Source organism: Topomyia yanbarensis, chromosome 1 (genome assembly GCF_030247195.1).
Source record: "Topomyia yanbarensis strain Yona2022 chromosome 1, ASM3024719v1, whole genome shotgun sequence".
NCBI classification, from domain to species: Eukaryota; Metazoa; Arthropoda; class Insecta; order Diptera; family Culicidae; genus Topomyia; species Topomyia yanbarensis.
This window is the reverse complement of record NC_080670.1, coordinates 52,099,099-52,110,244: the sequence shown is the minus strand read 5'-3', so window position 1 is coordinate 52,110,244 and position 11,146 is coordinate 52,099,099. Positions and strand designations below refer to the sequence as shown.

General features: G+C 40.1%; 1 protein-coding gene across 2 annotated transcripts in view; it reads right to left on the bottom strand.

The window, feature by feature from the left end:
- Nucleotides 1-11,146, bottom strand: part of LOC131677603 (uncharacterized) — a 592,646-nt gene continuing 581,500 nt past the window's right edge. For both annotated transcript variants that reach the window (XM_058957497.1, XM_058957496.1), the window contains exon 8: nucleotides 1-3,733. In XM_058957497.1, coding sequence (XP_058813480.1) covers nucleotides 3,570-3,733 — 164 coding nt within the window. In that variant the 3' untranslated portion in view covers nucleotides 1-3,569. The remainder of the gene's footprint in view (nucleotides 3,734-11,146) is intronic.

Sequence of the window (11,146 nt, the reverse complement as noted above, 5' to 3'; positions counted from 1 at the left end):
GCAATATATTGACTAGATTTCTTACCTTTGGTAGTTTTTTTTTCGTCTGTCTAAACTCGCAGCAAAAAATGTTTATTTTTATATGTATATATACAGTTCTTAGCTGGACAGTATGTGTCTATTGTTTCTGTTGCCACATCATTTATGTTGTTTGCTACATACAATCTCACACTAATATCGCTTTTTTGCAGCGGATTTTGCCCCCCTAGTTTTGCTTTCTTTTGATTTTGACACCTATTAAGTTTGTAGTTATCGAACAACAATCTGCGTTGTTGTTCTACCGATCTTCATTTCTGTTTTCCATATATTTCGCACTTGTATTTCCACCTAGATTGACTCAACTCAATTGACATTCGAAACGCGCTCATATTTTGTATCCAGCTTTTCACGTGCCATAATGGCGGTCTAAATTGTCTAAAGATTAAGTCATCCTACGTTAGTCCAATGCATTGGATGTTTATTCAATGAACGCCCGACATCTTCAACTAGGCGTTGCTGTCAAGCTGGCGTAAACGATTATTGTCAAAAAGGGCAATTAAACGTATTACCAACTGAACAATTTAGACCGCCATTATGGCACGTAAAAAACTGGATAGTTATTGATGCAGTACAACGGAATTTCACTTTACTTGTTTCGAGGTAGGAATTACGCTGGAATAGAACACCGTTGAAATAGACATGAATATTTCTGACTGATTCAAGCCAGATTCCAGTTCACATTTAACAACCGATTCAGACAGAATTTCGGTTATGTCAAAATGTGCGCAGAATCCTTATCACGAAATTTAATTGAATTGCAGCTAAACAGCAACAGGTAAACTAAAAATTTATCTTTGTTTCAGTTAGAATCATATAACACTGATCAACTTCGAAATTTGTTTCTAAAAGTTTCGATCAAGATTTGAATCAACATTCAAATTTGGTAACCGGAAAATATAAACGGACTGGGTTATTTCTACAGACTACATACACATACTAGCAAAGTGTCAAAAGTTGCAGCCAAACGAGCATACGGGTTTTGCGAGGGGAAGTAAAAGAAGAAGCCCACGCAAAGCTGCCCACTGAGACGTCCAAAAAATTGTTTCAAAAGCGTTCAACACGGGTCCAAGGATGGGCGTTTGTTGAACGGTTATTTGGACGTTGTTTAAATTGGTCCAACGAATGTCCTTTATTGGATGATTTTGAAACCAACCGTTCTTAGAGGGTGCCCATTGAGAAGCTCCAAAAATTGTTTCAAAATTGTTCAACACGGGTCCAACGATGGACGTATGCTGAAAGGTTATTTGTACGTCATCCAACGTTGGTCCAACGAACGTCCTCCATTGGACGGTTTTTAAACCAACCGTTCTTAGGGGATTATGGGATCATCCGTGATGCCAGATTACATTCATTGTTGCAAGTTTTACTGTTTTTGTCTCCGCATATATGTGTATAAAGTGTCTGTAGCAGGGATACCAGGCATATTTTTCAAATGTCTTCACATTTCATGAAAAAATGTCTTCATTTGTCTGCACCGACCAGGATTCTGAATCGGTTTTAGATTTTGAGCCAGAATTCTGCCAGAAATCGATCAGACAACCGAAACAAATTTGTCTTCAAAATGAAAAACCCGTCTTCACTATAGTTACTATATTCATAGTTAGGCGGAGACACTGAGCGGAGCCAATTGAACATGTCAAATGGTGGAGCCAATCGAGCATTACCAGCCCCCTGCTAGGCAGCCATTTTGTCCTAGCCAACATCTGCCTTTGTTAAAATCTAAACAACCCAATGGTATTGCACGGGCGACGTGGGCCTAGATGCAGCTAGGCCCATCAGATGTTGACTACTGTCAAAGTCCGTATATCTCCATAGCGGATGACAGGAGTGACACCCTCCTGAGCATTACGTCACATAACATGTTCTCTTTGGATGTATATGGAAAAGGTATTGTGATTATGGTCATAATTATTTTACTCTTTTCATGTGTTATCGAGTGTAGAGAAACGAAAAGAACAAGATTTTTTTTGTAACACAAAGAGATATTCGCACAAGTATGAAATCATATCATCAGATCTTCGAATTGGTTTTCCATTCGTACATGTGAAGTTCTAACTCACGACGACAATGAAATCATTAAGCTAGAGCTTGAACATTGGCATGGGTTGCCAGTGCTTTCTTCCTGGAATAAGAGCTGCCAGTTTTCCGGCTTTTGTGTCCGCCTATCTCTATATATAGGAACTCTAGTCGTCACAGCCTTTCAAATGTCTTCAAAATGAAGACATGTCTTCACATCTGGCATCGCTGGTCTGTAGTTATTTATATTTCTTGTGAACTGCTCCGAACAACGTACAATAAGATATTGTATTGCAAAGCGCTTCCAATGCGATGATTTAGGCTGTTCGCAATGCTGTTATGTAAATCTGTTTCACAAAGACAAACTGTGTTATGTGACATATATTGTTTTTTTTCTGCTGTCTGTCGTCACACATACTAGTGAAAAATATTTGACACGTTTTTCAAATTGCGGCAAATTAAAAAAAAAAATAGTCGAGCTGCTCGAAATCTGTTCCAAAAAAGTGCTCGAAAAATATAACTGCATCTTAGAATTGCGATGGATCTGTTTTAGTCAATGATGTAAAATAGAACAGCTCATATAGAATACATCAGTGCTGCACGGTACGGGGCCGTCATTGAAACGGATCGGATAGGTGTAAATAGCGCTTAAAAGTTTCGCTTGTTACTGAATGAGATGGGTACAATTCGCGCATTGGGACTAACTCTCAACAAATTGCTTAATACGGAACAATCAGTTGATCGATTGCGAAATCCGTTTCGAAATATTTCGATAAAGGTTCGAATTAAATCTGACTGCGGCAATTGTCGAATTATCCGAAAATTGATTCAGAAGCCTGAATGCCGTCTGTCTGGATTCCAGCTAAAATGCGAAACTCGGTTGTTGTGTTTGAGACGGATTTCTGACGGAACTGTTTTTAATTCAAAACCAATGATTTATTTGGAACTGGTTGAAGAAACTGTCATTTTTTCATGGTCAAGAACTTTACTTAAAATTCATCAGGATTATCTATTCATGTTTAATTGATTTCGGGATTATAATAACCTATAGCGAAATAAACGCGCCTCGAATGTCTAAACAGAGTATGATGAATTCCCATGCAGGTTGACCAACTCCTGAATACCAACAGGGGCAGGACGAGATTCCCTTTATACTTTCGCATCCAGCATTACCATTGGGCTAAACACGAATAACAAATCTTCATTATCCTAGCTTAATATCGATACAATTACAACCTTCTACGTTCAGCATCTTGTTTTTCCTTATTATTGAATCCCATCGACAATGGGAAAGATTTCGAGAAAAAAATGGTGAAAATTTAACCAAGAATCCATGATTTCTATGTCTATTTTTACACCGTCCAATTATTTTTTTGATTCGTTCTCTTTAAGCATTTTTCGGATCATTTTATTTTTTGAAGCGCAGATACAAAAGTCACACAGTGCTGAAGAAGAAAAAGTTACAGTGGACAGACGTGGAGCGTTTTCGGTTACGGCACGACCGGAACTGGTTGCTACCATCTGGAACTATCTTGCACCGGCCGATGTGGTTGATGATGAAGATGGCGCTGATCTAGCCGGGTCAACGATGAACTCAGCAGCACCATTACGAGCGTTGCGAGGCCACTGCACCAGTAGAACAGTGGTTGCGGCCGGGACGATCCATTCGGGGATGTCACTGAAAGAGGTGGAAGAAAAAGAAAGAGAAAAAGGTAAAATTATCGTTCGCTTCCGGTCGTCGTGGTCGAGGTAAGGTGTGTACTGGTTTCAGTCTGGCATGCAGTTATGCCAGTAAGTTGACTCAGAAGTATTGAGTAAGACATTTTGTGCCCAGAAATAGATGATTTAAATTATTAAAAAAAATCAGGAAATATATCGCGATGAAAACAAATATTTTATTATTATTACTATTTGTTCATTGTCATAGCTCTATGCATTTGCTTGACTGAGTCACAAATCTTTTATGTTTTTACAATCCAATTGAAATTAATACTTGATCGTTAATTGAACTGAACATATTGCTGCTGCTTGATGAGCTCCATCAATAACCTTGATCCTATCATTTTGCGGGGTTAACTGTCGAAGATGTTAACCTATTCTCAGGCAAGACCGATGGTGTCAAACAAGGGCGCGTTTTTTGATCGTCGTGAAGATTTAAGGGTTGTATTGTTCGCTGGTTGGGCCACACCCTCTGTCCAACTAACGAATTTGATTCGCTAGTTGGACCGAAAATTCATCTGCTCACATCTCTAATTAATGTCAGTATGTTTGTTAAAATGAATTTGACACGAGATTTTGACATTCAGATGCTTTTTAGTTGGACAATGGTTGAAAAAGGACCAACCAGCGAATCACGGCTGTATAAAGCACCTGAATGTCAAAATATCATGTCAAATTCATTTTGACAATCAAACTGACAATAATTAGGGATGTGAACAGATGCATTTTCGGTCCAATTAGCGAATCAACACCGTATACATTGTGATATTTAGAAAGCTAAGCTTTATCGATGTAAGTAATGAGAGATAAACTTTATTCTTTAGTTAATGACCTAATTTTAAAAAGTTATTTTTTGTCATTTTACAATCAAAAATAAAAAAGTATTTTTTGCATATCAGTTGCATAGGAAGACAGTATAAACGGCAAGTGGTGTAGAATCCGCTCTCGTCGGCATGCTACTAATATACGAGTATATGTTACTAGTAGTAGAAACAGGATTGAATCAATTGGGAGTATCCTGAGGGACCGACTTCCTCCCTCCACCAATTTTTTTAAAAATTTTTGAGAAATTTCAAATTAGTTCTAATTTTAAATGAGCTTCAATTTCAAAATCATCCGAAACCATTTTTTCACTATTTTTTATTAAAAGAGGTTATTACGTATTACATATTACATTTTAGAAGTCACCCATCCCCAACCACCATATTTTTTTCTACCCAGCCTCTGTGTCAACCGAAAAATTATATATTGTTTCCCGGAGAAGGACCATTCATTTCGCGTGAAGCAACCTAATCTCACTGAGCATATCAACATGGTTCTCTATACCACACCACCCGTTCCGAACAGACCAGACTCGGGAGACATTTCCCATTGCACAGGCAAACAGAAGAATTACAAGAGCAAATACAAGAAAATCTTTGCTCGTTTATTTCGAGTAAATTCACTGCTACACGGCAAGGACCGTGTACGTTTCGGTATGCTTTTGTTCGTATGCATAGTTCTTTCTGTGCGGTAGCGCCCCTTCTTTTCGCCACAAAGTGGCAAACTGTGCCGTTCCCCCGGGAAGTAGCTGTACGTGAATGTTCTATTGGAAACAATGGAAATTGTCAAATAAATTGTATTCCTCGTCGGGAACGAGTACAGCAAACATTCGAATCCTCATGGGAAACTTTGTCCGAGTGCTGGTTCTTATCAGAGAATGATAATGTATTAATTTGCAGTCGGGATTTAGGGTTTGCCGTATCAGAGTTTAATGTTTTTAATGGAATAAAACATTGGATCTTTTTTGAAGTTGACTACTTCTAGCCAGAGAGGTGACTCCCACTATCTGGACTAGATATCGATGCATTAACACATGGACCGGGACCAACGGCTTTATTTCCCTTCCGAAGGAGGGAGTGACCACAGAACTTTTTCACCTCAGAAAAATCTCAACGACTTCCGCTGGGGTTGAACCAAGACCAACTGGGGTGAGTGGCGATCACGCTTACCACTCAACCACCGGCGCCGTCCCAATAGAGCACGAGAGTTGTCAATGTCGTTTCAGAAGAATTCGAAGCGGTTTACTTCGGATCGAGTGCTTTTGACAGGTCTCTTGCTCGATTGCAATGACATTGATAGATAGTTCTAGTTCTGTAGCTCAAAGGGGGCTGTTTGTCAAGCGATTTCCGGGGCATCTACCTACTCCAAAACGAAGTCGCGAGAATTACACCAAAATTCGCGCCACTGCCGCCGCTGTTCCGTGGAATTCAAGCCATTCTTCAGTAAAATTAGAATAGTTACTGATGAGCGGGAACAGTTCTAGGTTTATCTGAGCCGCCTCAATCCGAGCCATACAGCGGAGGAAATTGCCGCTACGAGCCTAGAATGCCTAGAAATAAGCAACACACTCCAAGCAATCTTGTAGGTCAAGAAGGATGCTGATCTCACGAAACTTAATCTTGATTCCTTCCGAGTCGAGCATCCGAGTGAACAGAGGGATGTGGCACTCAGAGTGTGTACTAGGCCTTGAGTGCTGGTTCGCAATTCAATTTCGACCGGCAAAAATTGAGCTTTTTGATGAAAGGGAGAGTGGAGGGCTAGGGGCAGATCACTCTAGAAATGTATAACAAATTTGCATCAAATTAGAAAAAAAATGCATTTATTTTCCATTTTTGCATCAACTTGGCACTCCCTCGCAGAAAATTTTGTTTAACAAACGTCCTACGCTGATTCACTTTGTTCGACGTTTTGTTGAATGTAGGGTTGATATTTTTTGTAGGGTTTTGACATCTTACACTCAACGCAAAATACATTACGAATTTCTATTTTGATGGAAAGAAATGAAATTTAAGTTAGCTGATTTTTAAAAATGCATCACAAGTGATCTGCTCCTACCCAGTAAAGTTCAGCCGGAAATGAACTGGAATTCTGGCTGGTTCCAGTTCGTATTCCGGCTCCAGTGCAACAACCGATTCTAACTAGAATCGGTTGTGTCATTGGAGCCGGAATACGAACTGGAACCAGCCAGAATCCCGGTTCATTTCCGGCTGAGCTTAACTGGGTAGGTTGAGGGTCACTCACAAAAAAGACAGGATAGATTTCGTCAGTAGGTTACATCGGTTACCGCTTGTATCATGGAAGCCCCCTGCCACAGTCTATCTACTGTAGCAAGCGTTCATCAGTCGTCCCGGTACTGTGCGAGGGAGTGGAGAAAGGCTCTTCCAAACTTTCTGCTGAAGTAAGCATCCATCTATTTCGTAACATCCAGCACTGAAATGTGCTTCGATTTCAGTTTACCGTCGATTGTGCAAACTTCATATTAATAGCAGCCTAACCGGTCCTGTGGTGGAGTAGGGACAAAGGGTCTTCCGGGAACGTACAACTGATGACTGACAACAACAAAAATAGGTGTCAACTAAGTAATAAATAAGAACAAAATCGAGGAAACAATATTTAGAACAGATGGCTGAAGCATTTAAATGGGAACACCGTGCTCTAGATGTATTTTTGACAGTTCCAAATATACGACTGCTTATTTGGAAACAGTTTTACATCGCAGCAAAACCGTCCTGAAGAAAATGTTCATAGTTTTTTTTTTGTAAAGTGCTCGGATATCCCAGAATACTGAACGTGATGATATTTTTTTCGAATTTCATAAATTACGATTGAGATTATTATTTACTTAATTTGACAAAAAGCTTACTTGAATATCTTCAAGTAAGTCTTTTTTTTTTTTTTCAAATTAAGTAAATAATAATTTAAATCGTAATTCGATGACAATTTACGGCCCAAGTTAGTTGAGGAAAACTAGAATTCATTTATTTAACTACCGACATATTTTTTAACATTATTTGTTGACTATTCAGATGAGTACAAGTTTTTTTTATCAATTAAGAGCAGTGCTGGATAACCAATTAGACAATCTAACAGGGTTACTCGCCAATATAAATGCTTGTATGAGCTTGCATTTCTTTGGCATATTCCTGATTATCATATGCAGGGCAGGCGGTCTGGCCTGGTCTCGTTATCAGACCGCCTTCCGTAATGATTTGAGTAGTCATACTGAAGCGATAATGTTAGACTCCAAACAATTTAGTTTCAATAGAAGAGCTTCAATCTCTAAATGATTATTTATTGAAGTAATGTGAGTAGAACTATAGAGAAAGAGTGTAAATCCGAAAAACAAATAGCGAAACATGAAGAGTAATCGTGCCAAATAGATAATTAAAGTAAGTATTGTTTGGTTTCCGGAAGAGACTCTAATCTGGCGGAGTAACAACGGCTAACAATTAAACTGAAACTGAGGAGCGTTTAATGCCGGTATTTTTCTTTTTAAAGTATTTCAAGCTCTTTTCCCCTCCAGCAAGCAGTACTCTGCTTATCAACGAAGAAAACGAGTCGAACCGTACCCACTAAGAAACCCCTATCTCAGCGCGCACACAACAATTCCAACAACCTCTCCTTCGAACAAGTTGGCCTGATATGGAACTCATCCATAAAACTTAAACAGCAGGCAGCGCAAGGCTGCCGCAGTAAAAGAATAAATACCGCGATAAAAATGTCGCCGGAGTAGACCTGCATCAAAAGTTTCTCCCCGGGGAAGGGCTGACGAAGCCGCGAAGAAGAGCTCCGGACGACAGCATTTTATAACGGAATCCTAAACCTCGGATGAGCACAATATCCGACACACATGCGAACGGCTTCCACACAGCGGCGGCCCCCGAGGGGGCGCATTTATTACATTCAGAAGTGGGTGGCGTAAAAAACAACAACTCCGATCAGCAGTTTCTTTACGTGACTTGGCACGTTCCTGAGAAGGGATTGGCAGAGCATTGCTGGCAATGTTTTGAGATGCCAGTAGCAAGTTGTTTTGACAAATGTGTCCAATAATCGGAACTTTTCCTACTGCTGTCAGCTGAACAACCAAGTGCCTCCATAGTATTTTGAAGCCAAAGAAGGGCTTTGTTGTGAATGATCAAGCGTTTCCATTGATTTCAGCATGTTTGGACGATAAACAGAACAAACATGACTAAATTAGTAATACAATATTGGTTCAGTTCTGGATTTCACTTATAGATTATTTTATGCAGCCATGCACCCGAATCAACAATCCAATCCCGACATCCCTGGTCGAGGCTTAAATCAGACGACACACCTAGTCAGTCGGGAATCGGAACAAGACAAATCAACGCGGTAGTGCTGCTTCCTTCGGGAGAAGTGACGGCAGTAAAATGCTATACTGATCCTTTTAAGGGTATCTGTTCCGTTCACAAACATCGTCGTGATCTGACTCGCTGATGTCTCTGCCGGGGCTCGTAAGTAGGTACTAGTGGTAGCAGTCGGCGAGAAGCCATGGATTCCGAATGTATGTACATAGAGAGAAGATGAAAGACAGAGAAAAATAAACTCGACTAACTATAAGTAGTTCGACAGTTGAGGTAATGCAAACTCGGCGAGGAAGAAAGACACGTCGAAGCACGGCGGTATGTGCAGTTCATGTATGCATAGCGAATTATACACCGACTTTCTTCTTCTCCGATTTTGAAACAATTTTTTGGACGTCTCAGTGGGTGGGTGGGCAGAGGAATAACCGCTGTCGATTCTGTCGAACTCAGCCACAAAAAAAACATGACGACAGTAGCGCATCTGGTTTGGATATCCAAACTACCTTCGAAACCGTTAGAGATTTTACACAAGTTGAATGCTGAAGATGGATGTCTGTTCTCTGTGATTATGCCATGAAAAATTGAAGTACGTGACATGCGATTTTTTATTTTGCTCTTCGAATTTAGCAACTGCCACTATGCCCCTACCTTTCATCTACTATCTTGCAGTTGACAAGTGGTGTGGGCATTGTTGCCAGTACTTCGGTTAAAAAAAATTGTCCCATGGTTGCCAGAATCACATTTTGTGCAATGTGTTCAACGGATGTCGCTAGTATACCGTGGGCGATGATTTTTTTAAAATTTTCTTCGAGCTGATACGTCTGTTTGTCTGTGGATAAACTTTATTCTTTAGTTAATGACCTAATTTTAAAAAGTTTTTTTTGTCATTTTACAATCAAAAATAAAAAAGAAGTATTTTTTGCATATCAGTTGCATAGGAAGACAGTATAAACGGCAAGTGGTTTAGAATCCGCTCTCGTCGGCATGCTACTAATATACGAGTATATGCTACTAGTAGTAGAAACAGGATTGGATCAATTGGGAGCATCCTGGGGGTCCGACTTCCCCCCTCCACCATTTTTTTTAAATTGTTGAGAAATTTCAAATTAGTTCTAATTTTAAATGAGCTTCAATTTCAAAATCGTCCGAAACCATTTTTTCACAGATTTTTATTAAAAGAGGTTATTATGTATTACATATTACATTTTAGAAGTCACCCATTCCCAACAACCATAATTTTTTGTACCCAGCCTCTGTGTCAACCGAAAAATTATATATTGTTTCCCGGAGAAGGACCATTCATTTCGCGTGAAGCAACCTAATCTCACTGAGCATATCAACATGGTTCTCTATACCACACCACCCGTTCCGAACAGACCAGACTCGGGAGACATTTCCCATTGCACAGGCAAACAGAAGAATTACAAGAGCAAATACAAGAAAATCTTTGCTCGTTTATTTCGAGTAAATTCACTGCTACACGGCAAGGACCGTGTACGTTTCGGTATGCTTTTGTTCGTATGCATAGTTCTTTCTGTGCGGTAGCGCCCCTTCTTTTCGCCACAAAGTGGCAAACTGTGCCGTTCCCCCGGGAAGTAGCTGTACGTGAATGTTCTATTGGAAACAATGGAAATTGTCAAATAAATTGTATTCCTCGTCGGGAACGAGTACAGCAAACATTCGAATCCTCATGGGAAACTTTGTCCGAGTGCTGGTTCTTATCAGAGAATGATAATGTATTAATTTGCAGTCGGGATTTAGGGTTTGCCGTATCAGAGTTTAATGTTTTTAATGGAATAAAACATTGGATCTTTTTTGAAGTTGACTACTTCTAGCCAGAGAGGTGACTCCCACTATCTGGACTAGATATCGATGCATTAACACATGGACCGGGACCAACGGCTTTATTTCCCTTCCGAAGGAGGGAGTGACCACAGAACTTTTTCACCTCAGAAAAATCTCAACGACTTCCGCTGGGGTTGAACCAAGACCAACTGGGGTGAGTGGCGATCACGCTTACCACTCAACCACCGGCGCCGTCCCAATAGAGCACGAGAGTTGTCAATGTCGTTTCAGAAGAATTCGAAGCGGTTTACTTCGGATCGAGTGCTTTTGACAGGTCTCTTGCTCGATTGCAATGACATTGATAGATAGTTCTAGTTCTGTAGCTCAAAGGGGGCTGTTTGTCAAGCGATTTCCGGGGCATCTACCTACTCCAAAACGAA